This window comes from Aptenodytes patagonicus, chromosome 6 (genome assembly GCF_965638725.1).
Source record: "Aptenodytes patagonicus chromosome 6, bAptPat1.pri.cur, whole genome shotgun sequence".
In the NCBI taxonomy this organism is placed as follows: domain Eukaryota; kingdom Metazoa; phylum Chordata; class Aves; order Sphenisciformes; family Spheniscidae; genus Aptenodytes; species Aptenodytes patagonicus.
Genome location: NC_134954.1, coordinates 6,481,636 through 6,507,910, shown reverse-complemented (window position 1 = coordinate 6,507,910; position 26,275 = coordinate 6,481,636). Strand labels below are relative to the sequence as shown.

General features: G+C 39.8%; 1 protein-coding gene across 7 annotated transcripts in view; it reads left to right on the top strand.

Moving 5' to 3' along the window:
• The window catches only part of TFDP2 (transcription factor Dp-2), a 71,032-nt gene extending 49,656 nt beyond the window's left edge, over positions 1-21,376 (top strand). For 6 of the 7 annotated variants that reach the window (XM_076340976.1, XM_076340975.1, XM_076340973.1 and 3 more), the window contains 4 exons: positions 1,289-1,440; positions 5,848-6,014; positions 12,547-12,652; positions 13,574-17,481. In XM_076340976.1, coding sequence (XP_076197091.1) covers positions 1,289-1,440; positions 5,848-6,014; positions 12,547-12,652; positions 13,574-13,757 — 609 coding nt within the window. In that variant the 3' untranslated portion in view covers positions 13,758-17,481. Of the gene's footprint in view, positions 1-1,288; positions 1,441-5,847; positions 6,015-12,546; positions 12,653-13,573 lie in introns of all 7 variants that reach the window. The other variant, XM_076340979.1, reaches the window with a different exon arrangement.
• Positions 21,377-26,275: the final 4,899 nt, after the last annotated feature.

Sequence of the window (26,275 nt, the reverse complement as noted above, 5' to 3'; positions counted from 1 at the left end):
CGATTCTAAGCTATGAAATTTACAACTGAACTTGTGTAAATATGTACAGAGTTGTTTTGGGGGAGATAGACATTTCTGGATCCAAAGAATGGAAGGCTGGCAAATCCAGCTCTTTTACATTCTGACATGCACCTTTGAGATGACTTGACTTTTGGCTTTGATTGCAGAAATACATTTCAAATGCATCTTTGCTTATAAAGTAACATTTTATAAATACAGTTATGAGCGTTCTTAAGTGTTTTGTTCTGTGCAGACTTTCAGTAATTTAAATGCAGTCAAACTTTTTTATGAGGTTACAGGCAACAGGCTGTATTTTTTTTTCTTAGTGTAACAATATTGATACAATTTTCATGTAATTAGATATGCGCTGAAACTTTTAAATATCTGATGCTTCTCCTTTTTTCATCACCAAAAACTGTTTCTCTGCTTAGGGCACAATTCTGATTCTATCTGTCTGACCTAATAAATTAGCAGCTTCTCTAAGAGTAACATGAAATTATCCTGGTGAAAATAAGGCAACTCAGGCCCTCTTAACTATTAGTCTGAAAATGACAGAGTTGCACTCCCTTACTGTCTACAGCTGTCATTATTTCCTTGATTACGTTCATTGTCAAATGGTTTACCAGTCCTTTGGGATCCTGTCTATCCATCTTCCCCTTAAGTGGAATAAGTAGTGCCTCAAAGTGGGATAAGTACACTGACTTCCAATCCCTCAAATAACATTTCCTAAAAACACACATTTTCATACATGTACACTCAGATATAAGAATTCAGTGGGGAGCGCATGGTGTCACGAACGGCACCTATTTAAAAACTAACTCTTGAGAGAGAAAAGAGGGTGATGGATGAGAAGGGGAGGAGAATATGGACCGTGGGAAGTGGGGGAATGCTGTAATTTCTGTTAACTTTTGTTTCAGTGTAACTAGCTCCTAGTCTGAGGTAATTATGCATATAAAATAACAGAGAAGACCTCTGACTCCAGTGCCTTTTCAAAAGGAGTGGGGAACCATTCTCCACCAAGCTTTATTGCTCCTTTCTTGTTTCTTCTCCAGGGATTGTGAGGGGGGCATAGCCATTAGGATACGTGTGAAAAATTTGTGTTTAACTTCTGTTCCTGGTGAGCTTCACTAGTGCAAGGAGGAAGTCAGGCCACAACTTCCTTTTTGACAGAAAATTACTGGAGGTATTGAGAGTTGGTAAATAAGAGCTATGAAGTTCCACTTCCTGGAAACACTGATGCCTTCTCTTTTATTGTCAGTGATCATTTTTTCTTTCTTTCTTTCTACAGCAAATAGCATTCAAAAACTTGGTACAAAGAAATCGGCAAAATGAACAACAAAATCAAGGCCCTCCAGCTTTGAACTCAACAATTCAGCTGCCTTTCTTAATAGTCAACACTAGCAAAAGAACAGTTATAGACTGCAGCATATCAAGTGATAAGTGAGTATTTATGGAATCAATTTTTTAGAATTTTATTTTCTTTGTGGACTGGAATTTTTCTTTGAACAAATGAGAGAAATTTTTCTAGTTTACTAAAAGTAATTATGTATTTAAATTTGCTACTGTCACTTCAGGGGGGGTGTTTTGTTTTGGTTTTTTCTTCTTTATATTTAATGCAACTGCAGTAGTAATAGGAATAAGTTTATCAACATTGCTTTACAACAGCTAGTGAAAACAGGCTGACTTTCACTGTTGTAAAAGGCACTTCAGACTGACATTTCAAAGAACATTCACTGCACAGGAGAAATAACTGAATGAAATTATATACTAGGACAGCACTAGCTTTTAATGAACCCATGTGGTAGTGCTTCTGAATTCTTATTCCTAATATGCCATAAATGTATTTAGTCAGAAACACAAGGTGATCCATGTAACACGAAAGTAACATCCTAGAGGTGATAATAACAACTTTGAAAGTGTCTTTTAATAGCAAAAATGTTGCACTTAGCTCTTTGAAGGAAAAAAGGAAGGAAATTATACAGACATTTGAAATACTGTCTTTGTAAGCAAACTGCTATAGTTGCATTCTTATATTAATCTGAAAATCTTCCACTTACATACTTCTGGGTGCTTATGCTCTTCATCCTGTGAAAATATGGCTGAAAGTATGAGGTACTGTTACGTTAACTGTTAATTGGATCACAACTAGTTTATCAGCTGAAAATAGCTGGTTGGCTTTGCTTTAATACTGTAGATTACAGATTTCACTCTGTGGTATACAAATCCCATATTGAACTTCAAGTCAATTAACATATAGCAGAAATAGACAGTCTCTAGTAACCTAAGCACCAACGTGCAAAAAACCAATACTATTAGAAGTTGAATTTTGGTAGAAAATTGGACTGAAGTCAAATACAATCTGTGACAAAACTTTTGGAATACTCCCATCAGCAGGTTGGGAATTTTAGGATCAATATTGATCTAGCTTAACTTTACCCTTATTTTATAGGCATACTATACAGTTCTTACTGCACTTTTAAACAGTGCTCTATATTTAGGTTTGAAGTTGTTAAAAAGTTGAACAATTTCATACTGAAACTTCAGAACTGCTGCTTTGAAGTTGTCAGAGATTAAACTGGCATTTGGGATCTAGAAAAGTGTAACATGCTTCTACAATCTCAAACTGTAAGAAAACACTACTACTTAATGAGCACACCAAAATTATTTAAGTTGTTGATATTTCAGTTTATATAACCCAGCTTCAATATTACTGTCATCTGGAGGATCATTAAGTGTACAACCCAAATTAAACAAGATTTCCACTGTGGTTATTACTTGTGCAACTGATTAGTGGCAGCAACAGTATGTAGATAAACAGTGCCAGAAACTGCTAGTGTTTAAACCACTATTACGTTGATCTGCTAAATAAGGCAGTTGGCAAAAGTGGTCACTCAGTTTGGAGAATTCAAATTCTGTAGTTTATTGGAGAGTATTTGTGCTGCCTAACCCCATTACTGGTCAACTTGAGTGCTTGCCCTTCACTTGGTTTCAACCTCAGTTAATAACCCACTGTTGTAATGGGCTCCCATTTTCTTTTCTTCTCCCAAATAATGTTTATATAAAGCATTGGTTGGTCGGTACTTATGATGCAACAGCAGGTGATGTTGGAAAGTCCGATGAACAGATAAGCTCACAGCATTAGCTACTCAACATTGTATTTACAGAGGATCTTCCAAAAGAAAATAATTGCTTGGAAAAATGGTACATATAAGGGGGATTTAGCATCATGAGGAACATAGGTTTGTGTCTTCTAAGTTTTTTCCTATGTAAGAACAGGCTTTATCTAGCCAAAACAGAATGAAATTTCTCACACGTAAAACAAAGAGGTTATTGGGCAGGTTTTGTTTAGAGTTTGAGAAGGCAGACGGGTGCCAAGCTGCGTACTGGGAATGACATTTTGAAGTTGGAGTAAAGAAAAGCAGAGTCTTCAGATAAAAAGGAAGAAATTAAAAATTGTGTTGAAAAGATGAGGCACCTGAACAGGAAAAATGTATTTAGTGTATATGGTGCTTCTATATAAATGCTGTAGGTCTTAGGAAAAAGAAAAAAAAAAAAAGGAACCAGAATACCTAGTTTTAAACAAGCATTCAGACACAAGAGATGTATCAGAAACTTGGAAAATTAGAATATCTCTATTCTAATAGGAAATGCAGATGATTTTGCCATTGGAGATGCAATGCTATACATCAGCGAAAACGTGTAGGAAGTAGACTTTTGTACCCTTAGAGAAAGAATTGCCTGCAAGAGCAGAAAATCCAGATTAAATTCATTGTTGATCAAATTTGCACTTACCATGGGAAAGGGACAGCAACCGTGCCCAAACTTTGCATACACAGTACTGGCCTCTGGACCTAGCTTTTAGCACTGAATAATAAGATGGAAGCCCAGTAGATCATTCTGTGAGAACAAAAGTTGATTTCTCAATAACAGCCAAAATAATGCTGGGAATTATTAGGAAAAACAGTAAGAAATACAACGTAAAACTAGGTACATATAGTGCTTTTATATCTGGAATACTATATGCTGTCTTGTTCTTGGAAAGAGCATAGCATAACCAGGAGAGAGACACAGGAGGGCATCAAGAATGGACAGATGGACTCTTTGGCCTAGAAAAGAGAGGACAGTGGATTCACAGGTGTCTATAAAACCATGGATGACATGGGGAATGTGCATAGAGAACAGCTGTACACAGTTGCTTATTAAAGTTAAAACTAAGAGACACTAAGAGAAGATACCAGGAGACAGGGTTTAGGCAAAACGAATGTAAGTGGTTTTGTAACAGTCTGTGCAAATCATAGCATTTGGTGGTGTTTGTGCCAAAAGTTTATGTAAGTTCAAAAAGGGGTCATGTCACGTCCCTGAAAGAAAACCCTCAAATAGCTATTAATGGCAAAGGTAGAAGTGTAGGGACTTCTGTGTCAGAGGCTGCAGGTTGCTAGAAACTATACTGGAGAAATATTACTGTGAGTTTCTTTGTTTGGAAACCTGGGGGGGAGGGAAAGGAGTTACGCTCCTTTCCAGCATCCAGTACTTGACCACAACACATGGGAGGAGAAATGCAGAGCTATAAATAAATACAGCCTTTAATCCTGTACCATAAAAGCTGAATTCAGTTATTACTTAGTTAACTACACAGCTTGCTGGTAGTAACTTGATACGACACTGGTCTCCCATCCCCTGTTTGTGTAAACATAGTTACATGACTTTAGCCGCACCAGTCTAGGTAGCAGGAATGTAATTGTACCAATTACTGGGTATAGTGACACATCTTATTTTCCCTTTTAATGTGGTTACGCTTAAATAAATATAGCTGCATAAACAATAGGTTTTACAAGTAATATCGTATGAGTCACAAAAGAAATTATGCCTGTAACTGACAGTTACACCTAGTACAAAGCATGTAGATTTCTAAATGAAAATTTTGTGTACAGGCAGAAAAGACCTAACTTTTCCTGACTTACTGGATCAGGTATAAGAAAATGAGTATTAAAAAAATCTGTCAAGAAAATCCACATGTGACACAAGCTTGGAGAGCTAATGGAAGACCCACCCGTGAGTTATCTTTTAAAGATCCTATCTCACGGATGGGTTGCTTTTCCAGGGATAAAGGTTTCATCAGCAGAAAATGAGGTACTGGGAACTAGCCTTATATTGTAATCCCTGGACCAGTGCTGTCCAGGCTTTTAATAGCCTGTGGTCGTAGCATAAGGCCAGTCTAGATGCCCCTGCTTTTCTTAAAGCTATATTAAGTTTATATTGCTGTTTCCACTTTTATATGCAGTGAAAAACATTTTGAGAGTCCTGCAGCAGAAATGGTAGGTTGTGAACATACAGGACTCTGAACAGACTGCTTTGCTAGCTGCATCCAAATGCATCCAAAAAAGCAAAGTTATACCAAGGTAAATAGGTCAGTTCACAGGAGGAGTGTTGCACATTAGAACAGAAAGTGAAATGTAAAAGAAGCAAAACCAAAACAGTTATTTTGGTGACAGGGCTGCAGGTGACCTTTAAAAGTATTGGATTTAGTACAGGTGAAGGTTCATGTTTAGTAAGGCCTCCCTCTTCCCTTTTGAATCTGTTTAATGAGGTAGAAAATTTTAGACTTTCTTCCTGCAGTGGTGAAGTTACTTTAATTGAGAAGGTGCCATTTTAAACCCTGTAGGCATGCCAGTCACAGAAGCAGAAGAGCAAAAGCATTTGCTGCGCTTTTTTTTTCCATAAGGACTTTACAGATAATGGAGAATATAGACACTTACCTCAATGCATACCAAAAAAAAGGAAAAATAGGCGAAAAAAGCATAGCTGTGCTGTTTTCAAAACAATCTCACTTTGACTTTTTACATGCAGATTTGAATACCTCTTTAATTTCGATAACACTTTTGAGATTCATGATGACAGTGAGGTGCTGAAGAGAATGGGAATGTCCTTTGGGCTTGAGGCAGGGAAATGCTCAGCTGAGGACCTAAGAACTGCAAAATCACTGGTGCCAAAAGCTTTAGAAGGCTACATCACAGGTAAGTTAGATGAGACTTTTAAATACTGTTCCTGATCGAATTCATAACATTAGTTAACTGAAGCAAATTTAATGATACTAACCTACATAGGTATGTAACATTTGAAGTTATATGGGAGCTAGTAGGGTTGGTACATAAATGACTTGTTTTACAGTTAATTTTGGAAGGTTTATCATAGTTGTCCTGTAAACTTAATTCGCACTGATTTATAACAGCAAACTTCTTAAGTGAGCTGCATTATGAAGAAATTATTTCTTAAATAACTAAATTGACACCAGGAACAGATTTTCATGGGTTAACATTAATTTTGAATAACTGTGGATGTGTGGAGGAGCAAACTGTGGAAGAAGGCAGCTCTTCCCCAGTTGAGGAGGAAAAGGGAAGAAAAAGAGCATCTTGAACTGGTTGAGTGTAATCCATGTGTGACCCAGCTGCATTCGCACTTTACTTTGCCTGAGGTAGGCGAGCTCTGCTAAGAATTCTCCGTATCTCTGTCCATGTAGACATGCTCAGTGTACTCTCGATACACTCTCTTGTGTCCAGTCATTTCCACGCTTACTTAACATGTAAAACAGTGGTACGTAGATAAAACACATGGCCAGTAGGTGCCATCTGAGAACTGAGCTTCTCTAAATAAAGCAAGAGGCTCCAAAGAGTTCCAGGACAGGTGTCCCATGCAGAGGCTTTTACCTCCCCTAGTCATACTGTTTGAACAGGTCACACTTAAGTAGACTCAAACCTAGACCTCCTTCAGTGTTGCATCACTGGACTAGAGCTGCTAAAATTTGTAATCACTTCCTTTAGTTATTGTCAGACTGCATTCTTCTTGCTCTACCCAAAACTTAAACTTAGCCCAACATTTTCTCAAGTTTCTGGAGGGACTTCATCTGTAAAGGAAGTGTTACCCAATGAATTGCTATATACAGACCTTCATTTTTGAGGAAAGGGGGAACAAAGCTATTGCCCTGACTTCTCTACTAACTAGGCTTTGGTCTTGTTTAAATTAGTAGTATAAAGTAGTATAAAGTAGTATAAAACTGTGTCTTTCACACAGGGAGATTGGAAACTTCAAACATTTGACTTGTTTTTTTTAAAACTTAGAAGTTGATTCCCTTCTGTTGGCAACATTTAATCTTCATGTCAGGATCTTTTAAAGGCAGGTTTTACATTAAAAATGCTGTTTTGTTTTGCTAAGAAGAATATAGTTAAGTAGTCAGGACACTGAACTTGTAGTTTTGTATTCTTGATTTTACTAAGTGAGAGAATTAAGAATGAAACAGTTTCTTTAAATTTGTGATGTCAAAACACTGCTGGATATAAATTAGAATTCAGTTACATTCACTAAAATTCGTACATTTTAAATGGCTTAACATTTCAAACTACATCAAATGTGCTTATGTTTGTGTTTTCCTGGTCCCCTTGTCCTGTGGGTTTTAAAACTAACATTTCATATTTTAATTTCAGTCAATTTTGAAATTACACACCAAGTCTTTATAAGGCTGCACTGGTGCCAAAGAGAGAAGTTGAAAGACATCTTGATTTGTTCCTTGCAGGTTCATTCAACTAAAATTTTTTTACCACGTCATTTACCACCAATGTAAGAAAGGGGAAAGGAGCAGAACCCACATCTTTTAATAGTGTTGCAGTCTTCAAGTTACTTAATTGCTCCCATGTATCGAGAAGCAAACTAAAATTTCTATTTCATTTTAAACCTGCATCAATTTATCTTCAGAGATAAATAGGGTTTCTTTACATTTGCAAGAAAACTTGTGTCATTACACTATTTACTGAGTAAAACCAGCTTTTAAAGATTAAGCAATAGAAGTACATGTCTAAATTAGTGATTAGTAGTTCACTTTAGTTTCTTTTGAAAAAAATTCAGTCACGCCAATGTACTGCTGGTGGGATTTTTTACTGGAAGCATTAAAGGCAAAACAACCGTGATGTTCCTGTGCAAGTGAGAAACAAGTAGTACTCTGTTTCAAAGAAACTAAACAGAAAAAAACAGATTCTAAGATTGCTTAGAATCTAAGCAAATCTAAGATTTGCACAACAAAAGAATGTTGTGATGAGGGTTGTTTTCCTAGTAGCGGACCAGCAGGCAGAAACCTATCTAGAATTTTAATCATAAGAAATGTATTGATTTTATTTTTTACTCAAAATGAATTGAGGCAAGTAATGTACTCTTCAGACATGAGTTACATTCAGCTGTTTCAGCTTCTGAAAAAATTAGTCCAGAACTGTTGTTATTAGAGTATGTACATTTATTTTAAAGGTTTTTTCTGTCTGTTGCTTGCTACTTAATTACACAACACAAATCTACAGTTTAGACTGTGAATTGCATACTAGAGGTTTCTAATGGCAGTAACTGACAAATAAGGGAAACATTTAAATGTTTTGCACAATACTTGAAAAACTAGCATTCGCCTGATTACGTATTTTCAGTTAACTGTAACTTCCCATTTTAACCTTGGCAGTCTTTAGACATTGTTTCATACACTGCGAGAGTAGTGAAATGGAAGGCTGATCACTGGTTTTTAGAATTCAGAGTTACTTCCATAGCTCTCATGATGGCACTTTTAAGTACATTGGCTTCAATCACTACTATACAAGAAAAGCAAATCAAGGTCTCTTATTTATTCACTGAGTAAATTTATTACAATCAAGATTAAAGCTCTCCCACACTAGCTGACTCCATGAACTCAACTGCTGTAGAAACCAGTCCTGTTCTAAGTAGGTAAGTCATTTCCCATACAACCTTAGTTTGACCTTAGCCTGGTCACCTTTTTTTCAGATCATTACTGACTTCCATACACTAACAATAGTTTGTATTGTAATGCTTGCTAATGGGACTGGAGAAACAGTTGGAAGAATCCAAGTCTAAACCAGTTGTTCGATGAAAGAAATATAAAATTGACAAAAAAACTTGGACCATCTCAGCTTTTAAAAAAAAAAGTAACTTCTAGTTGCATTAAACATGCCAAATAATTTTCCTGGAACTGCTGAACTGATGTTGTGTACATCAAAACCTTATTAGTGTATTTTCTTTGCAGGAGGATCATGTGTTTTAGCCATTCTTCAAGTGCCCTAATTTGATAAAAGTAGTGTCTTCTAGGTTTCCTATAGGTTTCATGACGTTTTAGAAAAAAAGTGTTGGGGTTTTTTAATACGTATTTTAAGTACTACTTTGGTATGATCCTCAGGTGTCTGACTGCTATTGAAATCAGCAGAAGCTAAAGCATATTAACACCATAAAGAAAAATATTATGTATATCTTAAATGATGTTTGTAACACATTTTTCTGTTGCTCAATTGTCATAATTGATGCAGACTTCTAAAACTGACATGATTTGACCTTACTTTTTCTTGTTTCCCAAAAGGGAGCAAGAGTAGAGGATACAGCAGCTTAACCATAACTTACAGTAAAAGTTAACATTAATTCAAGTGTTGCTTTAGCTAAGTCAGTAATCCAGAAAAAGCGATGGACATACAACAGACTGCACTACAACCACAATGCTTGCCAGCTTCTTCCTGTGGAAGGAGCAATGTTATTTCTAACATGACACTTGCACCAGCTTAAGATGGCGTTCCAGGGTCACTATCCTAATTACACATTGCTGCCCATTTCTTCATTTTGACACAGTTACTTTCCTCTGCCCTCTTCATGAGCTGGTTCAGGGTACTAAACTGCAGGCTTTTTATCTGGCAGAGGAGTTCCTGACAATTTAGCATGTAGAACTATCTAGCTAAGGGCTCAAACCAGAACAGTTCAAGTGTAAAGGGAGGGGGTGAGATTGCTGGATGAACAGAAATACACCACAGATAGAGACAAGCATAAACTCTTGTAGAACCATATCCAAAGTAACATCCTGTGCCTACTAAGCCATGCATATACTACAGGCAGTTAATGCAAAACCAACTCCTGCCTTTGTCAGTTGAGTCCTCACTCCTAGAAAGGAGACTACAGATATAAAAAGCAGGAAATAATTATTCTGAGGCACTAATACTTGTGGTAACACTATCCCACTTGTATGTGCCCCACTAAGGCAGTGGGCAGAGAACATGGTGCAGTTTAGGATCTCTAGATTACACTTCCCTGCGTGAAGAAGTGCTCTGCGATCTACCTGCATAACAAGCCTTGACTGGAAAATGGGCTGGAGCTGGGACTGAAGAGCTAAAGAGTACCCATTGAATGAATGACCTTGTTCAGCTATCAACAATAATCCTATGCAGTGCTTTCACTTTTGCATTAACTACTAAAGGCTATTGAGGGTATTTCTTTAGAGCCTTCTCATGTAAAGTACAAATTTCTACCAAGTATATCTCCTGCAAGATATGCCTAGTTCATAATAAGGATGCCACTCTTAGATTGGACTGTACCACCTTGGGAAGTTTTTTCCAAGCTGCTTTCCCTGGTTCATAAGTATAGCTATTAGTAATCTATCTACTCTGCTAGAAGTAGTAAGACTTCTCATTGTAGGCAGACTTCTATTTTGACAGTCCTTTCCAGACAGGAAATGGCGTCTTAAACTCCCCATGTTTCACAAAATTCTGCTTTTCCCTGGCTCCTCAGAGCCCGCTGGAAAACAGAATTTAGAAATATAAGGCAATGAAAGTACAAGGCAGGGATATACATCTATGAACCTTCATTCTGCCTTACGTGTAAAATCCATACTTTCGTTCACCTTGTTCTTCAAAAAGAAAAGCTAACTAGCTATTATCCCAAGATGTTAATAAAACACAACGTTACTAGCAGTGACTTGTTATTCTTCTGGAATATTAAGCATGTACACACAGGTACACCCCTTCAAAAGACCAGGAAACAACACTTTATTAATCTAAATGCAGTGCAGTCATTCCAAATGGTTTGGCCGCCTCCTGCAAAGACGGGAGGAGACTGTCAGAACATGTTCTCTGTAAAAAATGAACCTGCATTTAGGGCAATCTTAATGAAAGCCATCCAGCTATGTCCATATTCAACTGTTGTCATCTGTTCCATCCTCACAGATCACCCTAAAGCTGCCACTTACTAATGTTTTCAGTCACGTTCCAGAGACTCTGCTGGCAGGAACATCAACCTTGCTAGCCTTGCCTTGTAACATGTCATTTAAATACCTCGCTGCTAACAAGTCTCCACAGCACAAAACAAGGTAGCCTGTGAATCCCAGTGGATGGTGAGCCAATTTACGTGGCTGTGACAACCTGCTTAAAACAGTCCCTGTGCTAGGCAGTACACTGTCAAATCTTAAGGAGCCAAAGCTTAACAAGAACACCGACGGACAAATGAGAAAGCGTATGTAACAAACACATCTAGTTACTCCTCTTATCTGCTATTATAGAACAATTCTAGATAAAATATGAATAGTACAATCCCATTTTACTGCCATTGTGCTGTACAGAACAGGGGTTGTGTTAGGCATAGAAAATAAGGACTGTAACTCCTGATTTAATGCATCCAGCTGGAACCACATGCAAACACCATGAAAAAGAACTAGACAGTCCTGATTGATAACTTGATTTTAACTTTGTGTTGAGATGGAATTTGGATAGGTCAATAGAAACACCTTATCTAAGAAACAAATTAAAAACAACAACAACAAAATCCCATAAGTGTAATTGGGTCAATGGACTTGTTTTGCTGATTCTCTTGGCAGAAATGTGCGTAACTGGAAACAACTGACAGGCATTACTTGTTAGGGAATTTGAAAACAAGTACTATGAGGGTTGTAAGTAAGTAACCCATTCGCATCCCTCAGAGGGCTTTTAACAAATTACCTCCAGGAATTCAGCATTATTGCAAGACCATTTTAATCCTAAAATTTCCTATCCCTAGGGAGGAGACTTTCTTACACATCACACATGCAGTGTACAACAAGCTCTCTCTTTCATACTCTTGGCACAAGACCTTTGACACGGTCTGTTCATGTCCACAGCTGATTGCCGTCTCTATTCAGTGTCAGAATGGGTTAGGAGGCTGTGTTACAACCAGCTATGAGACCACCAAGATGAAACTGCCTTTGGCCATCAGAACACACACGACTGAAACGCATTCTGCCTTGGTGGCTTCACTGCAGTATCTCCAATCCTGACAAGTACAGTTTCATTTATACCTTCACCAAGCGCAACAGCAAAGGCACTTAGAGCTGTTGGGGCATTTGATAGGATCAATCTGTAGCAAAAAGTTTCCATGAAGGACTCCAAAACTCTATTTCAGGTACCTGTGACTGCATACGGCTACTAGCCGGGGTCATCTGCAACGTGAATTGTCTTCAGAGAGAGAGGAAAGCTTCATAGAAATAACCACAGTTCTGAGCGTGAGGGAGTGCAAGGCTTGAGTGCGCCCACAGACACTGGGGTGTAATTTCTTCTTGATTAAACAGGACACATCTACAGTATAAAATCAACTTGAGCTACTGGTACCTTCTCTTCTAAACTAAGGAATCCTAACTGCAAAGAGAATGCAAAGTTTAAGATTGTAAAAGGAAGAAAAAATTTAAGTAACTATCATAAATACAATTATGCTTTCTTCTAGATATGTCTGCAGGATTTTCATGGATAAACCAAGGGTTACTTTCAAGTTCCACACAAGCAGTTTCACATTTAGAGGTAGCAGGAGGCACATCCGATGCTAAATCAAGGTAAATAAAATCATTTTTTTATTCAAGGATAGTGATACATGTTTGTGGTACTTTCAGTAACCTCACTATTTCGTACCATTCACATGCAGGAAATGAGATGTTTTCTATTATGGTTGATTTTTGAATGTGAAAAAAAGTCTCTTATTCTGTCTTCCTTGATAATTCTATTTGAAAGGTCAAATCAACACGCTTTGAATTTTGAACATACTAGTTATTTTGTATCTATGTTTCAAAAGACTAGAATCGCTTCCAAGCCCTTATTCCGAGGACAGAGTTTTCCCGATGAACCTTAAATTCCTGCCTGGGCAGGGACTATAAATAGGTAATTACATGTGGAAAAAAGCCTGATAATACTTCTGAAGAATACAAAACACTGTTTGGTGTCTAAATGCACTACTGCTTAAGCTCTCATGAAAGAAGTTTAGTCCACACAGTCTAATCATAATTTTAAATCAAAAACCAATCAACCAACCAAAAAACAACCACCACCACCGCCAAAAACCTAATCCAAAAAACACCTCCACAACCATACTTTGCTTGGAGGTTACCTGTACGTTAAAAAATGGAAGGAGGGATTATTCTGGACCAGGTTCTTCCTCATGGCATTTAATAGCTTCATTTCATATTGCAAACATTTCTGTGTAGTGACAAAACTGTGATGGATTTATTCTTCTTTAAGCTTTCTTCGGCTTGAGCAATTCTACTAGTTGGTTATGAAAAAAAAGCCACCTAATAATTTTTTTATGCGATTTTCCAATATTTTAGCAGTTTTCATAACTATTAGCTGTGTTAAACGTAAAGCTTTTGGATTTTTCCTTGTTAGTAGTATTTCTTTAACTAAAGGAGAAGCTGAGGCCAAAAAGAAAGCTTAAAACTTCATGAGAAGTCCTCTAAACTTCGACATTTCTGTTGTTTTGATAGCGAGAATCCAGGGTTGTGTTTGGATGCTGAAGTGGCCTTAGCAACTGGGCAGTTTCTTGCTCCTAGCAGTCAACAGTCCAGCAGTGCAACGTCACGCTACTCTGAATCACGGGGAGAAACTCCATGCTCATTCAATGATGAAGATGAAGAGGATGAAGACGAGGATTCTTCCTCCCCAGAATAAGGACAGTAGAAAACGGAATATACAAAATGCTGCTCATAAATATTCTTAATGGGAGCTCCTGTTTGGATTTTACTTAAGTTTCTTGCCTTGGTTTGCACTGTGTTCAGTGAAGCAAAATGGAAGCTTCAAGACAAATTCATCCACAGCTGAAATTGAAAACTTTTTGTAACTGAACACAGAGTGACATGCAGACACAGAGCAAAGTGTTTTTTATCAACTATAACCAAGGAAGAGAACAAAGCCCCTGGAGATTTGGCGAAGTAAACATCAAGTTCACATTTTCCATTTTGGGACATTCTGTCTCAAGTCTCTGTCTTCCCATTATCTTTACCAGATGGAGGAGAAAACAGAGTCAGTCAACAAATGCCAATTCTTGCATTGTCTTTTGGCTGTGCTACCTTTAGAAAAAGGGGGAGAGAGAGCACGCGCGAATGTGCTAAAATAGCTATTTAAAACTATCTTATATGAAAATTGTTCTAGGGAAAAGGGGCTGTTAGAATGTTTGCTTTTTTCTGCTCAACTTGCTGTATAGAAGATTCTTAAAGTAATATAAATTGCAAGTGATTAAATGAATCTTGAAATAGTTTAAATCCATTTTAGATACTCTAAAAGTAACGATAGTATGTCTCTTTTGAAAGGTTCATATGTTCATTTATATTGCAGACCTAATTTATTATAAATAAGTGATTATTCTTAGCCATTATGAAACAGGATAAAAACAGCAGTATTCTCTGCACCAGCTTTTTCCAAGGAAAGAAAGTTTAAAAATTGTATTTCTAGATTATAGTGTATCCAGTATAGCTTCTCCTTTACTCTTCTAACTTTATAATCCCTTTGATTTTATAGCATGTGTTGGGTTTTTTTTTAAAAAAGGCCTCTATGTTAAGGATCTCAGGCAGCATGTTTTCAAGGCAGTATTGTCAAATTCAGGTGGGCAGGTCACATAACTTTTAAAGTCATAGGTTGAGGTTCTTAGGAAAAAAATGAAATTTCAGCAATACATCATTTCATGTTTTGCATTCTAGTCAGCTTGGATTATGATAGACTAACTTTCTTAAAATGAACTTCTGTTGCACTCACCTTGATGCGCCTTTGAAAAATAGTAGTATCGAACCACTTCTTAAAATAATTTGTGGCTAAAATTACACAACATGAATCCCATTTGAACTGTTAAATTAGACTTGCAACAGGAGGCTCTGTGTTCTACAGTTAACATCACATCCGATCATAAAGACCTTTTTAAAAAAAAACAAACTTGAATAACAGAGCAAAATACACTGTAGACGTACTCTTCTCGTGGTGTTCTAACATCCAGTATTTTAACTAGTCTCGAAGTCAACTATTTTTAATTAGGTAAATCCGGTTTAAAATAGTGTTACTTCTTTTTAGTTTTTATACTGTATGTAAATAGTTGACCTGTTTCTAAGTACCAGTGTATTAGCTGTCAGAGCTCAACGGCATTGGCTCTGTTATTTAGTTATGAGATTAGGCAGCTCGTAATACCGACACTTGCTTGAGCAATGGCAGCAAACTGTATCCCTTGACTGCTGTGACCATTACTCTAGCACAGCGTGGGGGATGTCCACATGATCTTTTACAGACAAACCTGCACTCAAGCCATTGAGATCCGAAAGCACCAAGCCTGAGCTAGTGAGATAAACTGCGGCTCCAGCTAAAAAGCTACCTGGCTGTTGTACAGGAGTTAGCACACGACTAGCTACATACAGGACAGGTAAAACTGCGAGGAGCGTACAAGCACACCTGCATGTTTGCATTAAAAACTAAAGCATCCAGATTGAACTATCTGTGAAAAGTTTCTAACTCACTCCTGCATTTGAGGTACAGTTAGGGTGGCACCATTATTGATAGGTATAGCTCTTGACTGAGCAAGTAGAGCTATCTAGCTTACACAAATGAGTTGCGAATGCACAAATTAAAATAATTCTTATATGCCTACCATGTTACTCACCCTCTGGGCAAGACTGTTAAGCCTGTCCTGTGCTCATGGCTCACAGGCAACGGCAGACTGAGGAACCAGACCACCTCACTTCAACCAAATCTGTAACACTACCTCTATATGAAGAAAAGCTTTACAAATACAAAGTAATATTCTCGCTGAGAGAGTCAATGCACTTGATCAAAGTGGCTCACTTTTGAAATAAGAGGAGGAGAAGGTAACAGATACTCCAGGCATATTACTATGGAATTGTCAGCTTCATGAATGACATTTCATTTAAACAGATAATTGCTTTTATTCTTAAAAACCCATTGTTTTTTCAAAACCTGTCCTGTCAGTCAGCTTTCATTGGAGAGGGCAGATCGAAGACACCTGATATATGCAGGACCCTAAGGAACTCTTACAGGGGAGAACATTTTCTGAAGTTTTTATTCCCCCCCCCAATACGTTAGGGGCACGTTTAACTTTACACTTTCTTCACATTTCCCACTCAAGATCTGTGTAAAAAGAAAAACCAGCAAAACACTAAACAATTACTGAAGAGGAGTGCTTTGAACTATAATAACCTAGCAAAAAAAGGCTTCCTGCCCAGAAATGGAATGTATTTTATTAGCAGTCAGTGTGCTTTACAATACTTTACAGGAGGAAGCTCTTCAGTGGTATCTTCCTTCCATTGATGTCCACGTCCTTCAAAGCAGCAGACTGCACAGCTACTTGCTTTCTGGCAAACTTCAAGCTATCAACTTCAAAACAAAAATAAATAAATAAATCTAGGCACACATAGCATTTATTTAGACAGTTGAACCAAGACTTTGAAAGTTATTTTTCCTGAACTATTTGAATACAAAGGACAAAACAAGTTAGAACATTAAGGAGAGACTTCAAAAGGAAATTCTTTCCTTCGGATTCTTTGTGCCAAGTTCCCGTTGAGGATGAAGTTCAACTAAAGTACTGTGGTCTTGTGGTTACACTGAAGTCTGGGACCTAGGAGAATTCTGGGCCTTATCCAGCCATAGTCACTCATGTATGATCTCAGGCAAGCCTTTCAATCATCATTCTTGTTGATCTTAGCTGACATATTTGAAAAAAAAAGACAAACCACAAAACAAAAACAGGTCAATGCAGGACCTCACAAACTGCAGCTGTTGCATCTGAATTGAGCTCCGAGCAATTATGAGTAACAGGGGGACTGAGAATATTAAGCAACCACACAGCTCCCACTGGGCTAATGGCAGTAGTTGTGCTCAGTTGCTTCAACATGCAGGCCTTCCCTCCCTCTGAAAGCCAGCAGCAGATACTTTCCAGAATAAAATGGTCATTCGCAAGACTGGTTTTCCCATTTTCTATTCAGTTACCATCATCCTCTCCTGTCTCCTGCAATATCCTTGCCATTCATTGATATGAAACAAGTAGCGACTGGTACTAGATGGTATCTCTTAGAAGGCAAAGTTAACCTTTAAATTTTCATGCGTGACATGTTTCTGTGTCTTGGAACACTATTTCTTGGTTATACATTCAGAAGGCACTTGGCTGCAAGCAATAGAATGCTGTGTGTAAATGCTTTTATATATATTGCAGTAAACGGCTTTATTTCTGGACTTACTTTATGGTGCTTGAAAAATCTAAGTTTGACTTAGAAAAACTTGTCAGCACCACAAACTAGATGAAAAAATATGAGTGGGAGACAGCTTTTTTCTATTATGTGGGAATGTTTGTGGATTTTGGTTTTTAAAATTGTATTAAAGTGTGCCAGTCTTCTCATTTCAACACCGGAATTAATGGCAACAATCCACCTAATCTAAGAAAGTGTTTGTATACTTCAGTAAAGACTAAAGCAAAAGATAGCATTTTAACTGAAGGTATGATTTTAACTAACTTCGTTAAACCTAGTACAAGCCACGCTGTAGGTATTTCCATTTTGGTTAAGGGGTTTTTTATGAACTATAGCTTGCAAATACACCTGATCCTTTCGAGCTGCTGGAAATAGCTGAGTACACAGCAAGGACTTGTGCTGATCAACTAAGGCAGCCTGAAGTAACATCATGTAAAAAGGCCCAATAACCAAATTTTAATCCTTTTTTTTTTTTTCCCATATGTAAAATGATGCTTGAATTTAGAATTCCACAGTTAAGGTTTTAAATGTCAAGTGCTCGCTCTTCTGACCACATCCACCATTTTAATTCAAGAGCATGGCTGAAACTTAAGCACATTTGAACAGTGGGCAATACTCATTTTTATAATTAACTGGCTCTTTTCAGCTGAAAATAATCCAGGCAGTTTATTGAGAAGACTTTCCTTTTAGTGAGTTAAAGACATTTGGGTTTTGGCTTCATTTAAAATGAACTAGTATGTAGTAAACAAACCAGAACCAGTTATCTTCTGACTGACCCACCTAATTTATATCTTTTCATTACAAGAGTCCCTCAGGAACATACGTACTTTAAATAACCAGATATAATGAAGCTGGGAAAAGACTATACGAGCTTTTAAAATTTTCGATTTAAAAAAATTCCAGTAATAGTCATGCTTTGAGGTGACATCCTTCTGCTTACTGCAAGCTTAATTAATCTTAAAGAAAGAAACACTGCAGTTCAGTTACTCCAAGGCCTGGTATATTTTACAGCTGAAGGCGTCTTAACCGTCAGCACTGGGAAACGGTGCTTACTGCGGCATTACTGATGAACGAGGAGCAGGCTAAGGACCCTTGGTCTGTTCATAGAGTTGGTTTTGTTTTTTAAAATAAAGTTAACGGCTCTAAATGCTTAATTGCCTGCTGGCAGGTGTTCACATAACCAAATCCTGGTACCATGAAATTTCCTGAAACTCTCATTCCTTAGCCTTAACCAAGTTCCCAAATCAGATTATCTCTTTCCCATTTAGCTGTCAGAATTTAGTCTGGTGACTGTTGTTAGGAGGCTGTGAGTGACTGTTCTCCCCTGAACCCAAGTATATTGCCAAAAAAAGCCCCACAACCAGCGTTACTCCCAATTGTTCATTCCCCCTGCTAAGTACTACCATCCTTTCAAGTCACCGTAGAGCTGCTCATACAGGTACTTCCTAGCTCGTTCAATCTAATGCCCCGAGTTGGCATCTGTGGATTCCTAACCCAGTTAGGTGCGGGAATGCTCATAAAAGCAGTCCGACAGTAATAACTGGAGGGGCCGTTCATCGCAGCTGTTTAGAGAGTGCATATTCATTCTGCATCTCTTAATACTCCTACCTTGTCTGGCCTACCCCAAAGATCAGCCAAAACCAAAATGTTTTCTTTCTGCTTGCATCTTTTTGACAGTACCCAAGAATCCAGCATTTAGGATATCCAGCATTTAGGATATCCACCTGAACTGCAGGACACCAAAAATCCTTGCTCAGAATTGGACAGAAGAAACATCTGAGATCTAACCGTTCAAATCCCAGGAGAAAGCCTCCCGCTTGGGAACGATATGGAGCAAATGAATAACTTAATTTTTCCTTTCTCCATGAGAAAAGCAGGCTGACCTGGAGCAGATCAGTATCTGTAGGAGGGCCGGGATAATTCCAAGCAGGTACTGGAACCTCCCGGTAGCCCAGACTTGCATCTCTTCTTAGTATTGTGTATTGGCTGGACTAAGCGGCAACCCTTTAATCTTCTGACTTCTCTAAATGCCATTCTTAAATACTTAACGCTCTCCAGGCGTAGGTGCTTTAGCTATATGAACGCCATGGGATAGCAGGAAAGAGCCATGTAAAATGTAAATCCAGTTGTAGATGTAAATCACACTCATCTATGCAGTATATAGGAAACATTTTTCCAAGACCAAATGAGTCTTTAACAGCGACTTCTTTTTAGCCTATTCCCATTATGCAGGCTGAGTGAAACAGAGAAGTGAATCCTTAGCACTGTCTGGTTCCTGTACCTTCCACGAAGCAGCAACGGCACACCCGTAGGACCAAGGCAGGCAAAGAAGAAAAAAACCCCACCACCACGTATCCATAGCCCTTCCCATTGAAATTTTTAGGTCACATACATACAATTATTCTGAACAGCCACAAAAGTTAAAACATTGACCAGAAAAGGTTAATAAGTCCACACAATCAGTTTCCTGTTTTTTTGGTGGGTTTGTTAAATCTCGAACATAACTTTTAACAAGTAGAAGATTTGGTTGCGCTAGCGCAGGAATTAAGTGGATCTCCCAGAATTTCCCTGGGAAAACAGCTGAACCGCAACCCATCACACAAGTTTCTGGCACGTTCCCTTGTCTCTAAAGCCAGGCCGTACATATGAAAAACACTTCAGAGAAGTGTATGCAAATGCCATGACGCTGTCTCTCACAAGCACCTACTGTGAAAAAATTAATCCTACTTTGAGCAAACCTGTAAGAACCAGGGTATGCGTTCATCCTCGTTCCCCAGGTCCCGACTGCAGAGACTGCCCTGGGACCAAGGCACCCACCTTTGCATTTGCGTAACGAGCCAGCAAGCACAGGCACGGTTTTTACAACAGTACACGTCTGCTGGCATGTCCGAGATGATCAATCCCTTGGCAACGAGGGAATGCTGGCGCACACATCAACCGATGTTACGGAGCTGCTGCAACGTGCAGTACCTGATAGAAAAGGCAGGCCCAGCCGTCCCCCCGACCGTAGCACTTTTTAATATATCTACTATATTCTACATGGAAGTACGTTGTAGAGACACTTCCTTTTTTATGTTTAAAATGCAGAAACCGCTGGAACATCCATTAACTTTTAAATGAAATAAGACTTCCCCCCCCCCCCCCCTTTTTTTTTTTTAAGAACAAGGCCAGTCACGGCCAAAGCTGTTTTATGACCTCTTCCAGTGCTGACCTCAAAGGCGGGTTTGTAAACGTGGTGGGTGGGAAGAAAAGAAGCACTGACAAATCCAATTTGTGAGGATGCTAACTGTAGGGGATTTGAAGTTTTAATTAATTTTTTAATCCACTCGTCTTGCTCTCCCCCTCCCCTAACATATGTGTTGGCATAAAGTGTCACACAAACACTTCGGCAGAAATTTTTCTCCCTTTTCTTGCGCTAGACTCCTTTGTCTTTGGGAAAGTCCAAGTTGCCCGTTCATCTTTTAAACAATTATTTGCTGCGTATTTTTGAATTCTCCATAGATTTCTTTCTTTCCAAATACCTTTAAATTATAAACTAAAGTTTTATTTTTGCAGAAAAACTGCTCTTAAGCTATGCTGATTTTTTGTCCTGATCAAATAGTGTTAATTTCTACTACCACATTGTACGTGGCTAGGAGTAGTGTAAAAAAGAATGTGGTAGTAGTATATGTGCTTTAAACATTGACAAAGATATAAAGGAAAATGCATATACAAAGTTTTACTTTCCTAATAGGAACACTGGCATTAGCAAATAGTATATTTGAACCAATAGGAAATATTACTTTGTAGTAGCAAACACTTTGTAAATAAAAACTTGTTATTTTTTTAATGGAAATTTTATAGAAGAAGCTATTTCTGTATACTCAATTGATCCCATGTTTACTGAAAATGCTGCAAGTGGGAATTGTACATTGCAAGCGGGGGGTGGGGAGCAGACAAGTCTGACTGAAGTGAAATCTCTGTGCGCCGTGGAGAAAAACATCCAGTTGTCTGTGAACAGGAACGTAAAGCTTAACTGTAGAAGAACGGAATAAAAGAGTTTCAAGGCAACGGGATCGGGCTTGTTTTTGAGAAAAACATTGGGGGAAAAAGGTGCTCAAGGTTAATGCTGACAGTACCTGTACCTCATTTTTAAAAGGAAACAATTCAATGTCCAGGAAATATTGCATCCCTTGGTGTTTTGAAAATAAATATGAAAAGCTAGCAATCGCGGCCTCATTGGTTAGTTTACCGTGCACAGAAACTTAGTATGTCATTATCCAGGGAAAGACGCCGGACTTCGGACATTGTTACGTTTTGACAACGTAACTCACAAAATGAAAAGGAATATTGGTGTCCCCGTCATCTCATCAGGACCTGCACCCAATCCATGCCTAAGAGAAGGCCCCAGAAACAGCTCGTCAGTTGCCACGTCAAATGGAATGCACGTTTCGCACAGACTTTTTCATTCTGTTTTCTTAAAAAAAGTGTTGGGTCTTCTGCGCGACAGCCGTCTGCTAGGAAGGAATTCACAGCGTTCTCCTCAGCGTGCGGTATTCCAGTACTCCGCGTGCTACCCTTGTGTCTCACGCTAAATCCTCTCTCCTGTGGACACCCTCCAAACATCTATAGGCTCTGAACTTACCTCCTTCCAACCCCCTTCCCCGTATTTTGTTAGCCAGAACCCAAATGGTAAGAATTGAGGGAGCATTAAACACAGTCCCTCTTCGGCATCTGGGTTGGTTTTCCAACTCCGCTAAATACAGAAACGCCAGGTCATTTCACAGTGCTTGTTCTTCCCCACGCTCACGGAAGACCCATGACTCGGTGTTTTCAGTCTCAAACCAGCTGGAAGTAAAGGTTAAAAGACAACAGGAAAAGACTTGCAAAACTGTAAATTCACTCTTGTGTAATAAACAGGAACTCTAGCACAGACCCCTTTCATTTGCAATGCGTTGGCATATTTGGGAAGGCATTTGCATGAATAGATCTGGCAGACTGCAGTTAGCCCCCAATAACTAGCTAAAAACTCTTGTTAATGTGGTTTTTATGGGAAAAAAAAAAAAACAACTGAAGAAATGAGAGGGTACAGTCTTTATCTCAGTAATAAAGATACTGCTTATTTAAAAAAAAATAATAAATCTACAAATCTGTACCTCCTTTTGTGTCAGCGCTCCGTAAGCTGCTAGCAGGAGGATTCTGGAACATCAACCGAACGGTGAAGCTGGTTGGAATAAATAGTCTCCTCTAAAGAATCTAAAAGGATTAGATTTTAGGGGTTTTGTTCTAAGCTACTTCATTTCTTTGTGCCACGTTTTCACCTGGGGATCTCCCCCCATAGAGACTGAGAAAATGTCAAACCATAAAAGCCTTTTTATTCTTCTAAGAAAGAAGAACTCGGCATGGTTCTCTAAGAATGGAGAAGTCTGCAAATAGCTCTCTGAAATTACAAATGCTTTTGGTTAGAATTTATTGGCTGTCCAATAAGGTAGCATCATACCAACTGGCTTATATTTTTTGTCACATAAATCTGTATGTTTTCTAAAAAAAGGACTCAAGCAATGGTCACTGCTGCAACATTAACAATAACAACAGAAACATTAAGGCAACAACAAATCTTTTCCTCGGTTAAAAAAAAAAAAAGTCTTTAAAATTGTATTTTGCTGAATTACACACATTCTGTTAGGAAGCAAAAAGATCTCAAAACATTCAGGGAAACCAGAAAACCACCAAATTTGTGTAGGTTTATTATTCATTAAACTTTGTCTCAACCCCAAGTGTAGGACAGGAGATGGATTTGAACAGTGCTTCATTGTGGAAGTCCACTGTCACGAGTAATGTCCCTGACCGCGTGAGATTCGTGTAGGTTGCTCCCGCACACGGTGCAGCTTTACTGCAGCGCGCCTCTCCTCCGTCTGCCTGAAGAACGACACGTCTTTGCTCTCGGGGTCCTACTTAATACCGAATTCCTATCCCGTTGCTGAAACCACTGTTCACGGGGGACGAAACGCAGGAAGCTGCTCCCGCATATTTCACGGGACACACGGTACCTCTCGTCTGTCACCATGGTTAAAGCAAGTCTGTGGCACTGAACAAACCACACGTTGTGGCAGGATTCGCACTCCTGCCTGTTGGTTCGTACGGCTGCCACCCGGGCACCCGATCGCAGCCTTGATTTTGTTACGTCTCGAGAACCCCGCGCCAGTCATTCAGAGAGCTCACAGATCCGCGAACCGTAACGGAAAACCGTTGTCCCAGACGTAGCTGAGCAGGAAGAGACGTAAAAGCCTGCAACAATGAGGTGACGTCAAAAGGAGGAAGCACTGGCAAACAGAAGGGTTCGTGTTCTTCCAGCATAAGGCGGCAGAGTTACAAAATGGCGAAGTTATCTACGCGCCTTTGTTTTAGAATACACGAATCCAATACTCCTTTGGTTCAAATGATCGGTGCTAACCCAAGTTTTCATCATCTTGACATTAAAGTCCAGGTTACGCAGCGATGACAATACACAAATATTGCTTTAAATTAATCTATTACCATTAATTGAACATTATCTTTCAAATTTTAAATAACAAAAAACCTGTTTAATACCATATTATGTAAAAAGCGGCAGGCTACATTTTTACAGCAGCTGCTGGCATAAACAAGGTAGTTATTTTTAATAAAGAAGCACCACAAAGATATAAATTTCTTGGCACATTTAGGAGTTAAAAAACATTTCAAATGAGTAAGCCACACGGATGACGGGGAAAACGTCCTAGCACGTTTCCAGTGTGTACAATTTAAGCCTCCGGCTTTGCAGAATGAAATTAAAGAGCATTCAGAGCTCTCAGTAACGGGCCAAGAACAAGTTACTGCAAGGTAAGGAAGGGTGTGAACTCACCACAAACAGCTCTCACGCTGTCACTGCCCATGTTGCACCCCACAGAAAGCTGCTCTGTGGTAAAGGTAAGATTTATTTTTTTTTTTAAAGGGGGGGGGAAAAAACGTGTGAGCTTCCACAGTTGCCGGCATGTTTTAAGGCCTCACACCTTAGTTAAGCATCAGAAAAAGAGGTGTTTGCATGTTCATGTATTTTGTTAAGAGACAGTTCTTGTGCTTTAAATCTGCTGTTGCGGAATGGCAAGTTACAACCAGAACAGCCACGTTATTCTCCTTTCCAAAAAACTACATCCCTCTCTTTAGGATATATCCTGTATTTGCCAAGTTCCTGTATTTGCTCCTATCTGTTTTGTTCCTGTTGCAGTGAGACAGGAATACATGCTCACCAGCTCGGTCTGCTCTTAAACAAGACGACAACGACCAAGCTCTTTGGGCACCTCGGGGAGTGCCGGCTCGCAGGCACCCCTGCCCTCCTCACAGAGCGAGGTCCAGCACAGCGCGCTCTGCAAGCGGAGAACGCGGGGCAGGCTTACTATGACAATAAAGACACACAAAGGCACAACAGGCTGTTGACCTAAGGAAGGCAGGACGTCCCCATCGTACTGCAAACACGGTGCAATGTAATGCCACCTGCCATCGTCTTGGCACTTCCAAAGTTGGTTTTGCGCTCGTTCCCCAGAAAACAAAGTCCCACTTTGAGTTTTCACCCCTGCGGTATCACCTAGCTGTACTTATTTTGCACATCTTTCCCACACCGGCAGAGAATAAGGTCGAAACGCGCTGCACCGTCTGGAACCACCGACAGACCACCACCTCCTCTTTCCAGCTCCACCAGATACACACAGGCTTTCCCCTGCTCAGCCCAACCCAGGCGGCCTGTGGCTCCGTTACCGTCAGGCACCCCGCGCTGACCGCGGGGGGTGCAGCTCTGCGGCCGCTCCGCCACCGCCCTCCCGCCCTTTCTGAGGCACCGGCCCTGCGAGGGCAGCTGTCCCTTTCCCCCTTCGCCCCCTCTCCCCCACCTACCGTCCCCGTCACCCGCGCTACCTCCGTCCGTCCCACGGAGAGGCGGCGGCAGGCCGGTGGCCAGCTCTGGAGAGCCCCTCGCCCACCCCACCAACGGCTAACGGCCGCTCCGCACGCCCTGGCCAGGGCGGCGGCGGGCCCCCGGGGGCTCACCGGTGCGGTGGGGTGCGGTGGGGTGGGAGCAGCTGCCCCTGCCCCCCAGCCGCCCCGCTGGGCTGGGCAGGGGCACGCAAGGGTTTTTTTAATACATATTTTTTGAAGTCCAATTTAATTGCTATTAAAAATCAACACAAAGGAGGAAGTGGAGGAGGCTACAGCGCGGTCTCTCTTCTCCTTAAGTCCCGGCGAGGCTGGCTGGGGGAGCACCGGTGCTGCCACTGCTGTGCACAATACCGAGTTTTGCAGTAAAAGAAAAAAAAAAGCCTTACCTGCATAGAACCGTCCCTACGTAGGATTTAAATAGACTCAGAACCAGAAGGCAAACAAAAGCTACATCAACCTTTTTATAAACACGCTTGATTTTTGAAGAGTTTAGAATTAGCAAAGCGTGGCTGGAAACACCTCTTCACCTAACTGAACCTCTTAAAAGCACTAGTTCATGGCAGCCTGCAATAAAAGACTCCAGTTGCAGAGCGACGTGTTACAAGAGGAATTGACAGGCCTGTCTCTCGCCGGGTGATTTCGGCTGGTACTGACCAGGGAGGAGGAGAACCCCTGTTCCTGTCTGCTCTGGGGCTCATCAGCGGCACCGAAGTACTGGCACGTTTAGACAGCGTGGCCTGGCTGCCACGATCCACACCCAAAACAAACCCCATCACAAGCCTCCATTAGAATTATTTTGGGACTTCTATAGGAAATGCCAGAGTTTGAAGCATGCTGTAGGTCAGCAGTGTCCGGCTGCTAGAATTGGAGTCTGTTTTTATTAAAAAATAATTAAGAAAAAGTGGCCAAAACCCAACAGTTTCTGATAGATACTTTAGCCTGTTCTCCTTTTAAAGCCTTCCACAGCAGTGCCTGGGACTTCTCCAGCTGTTAGTCCTTGTATGGACTCCCTGACCGGAT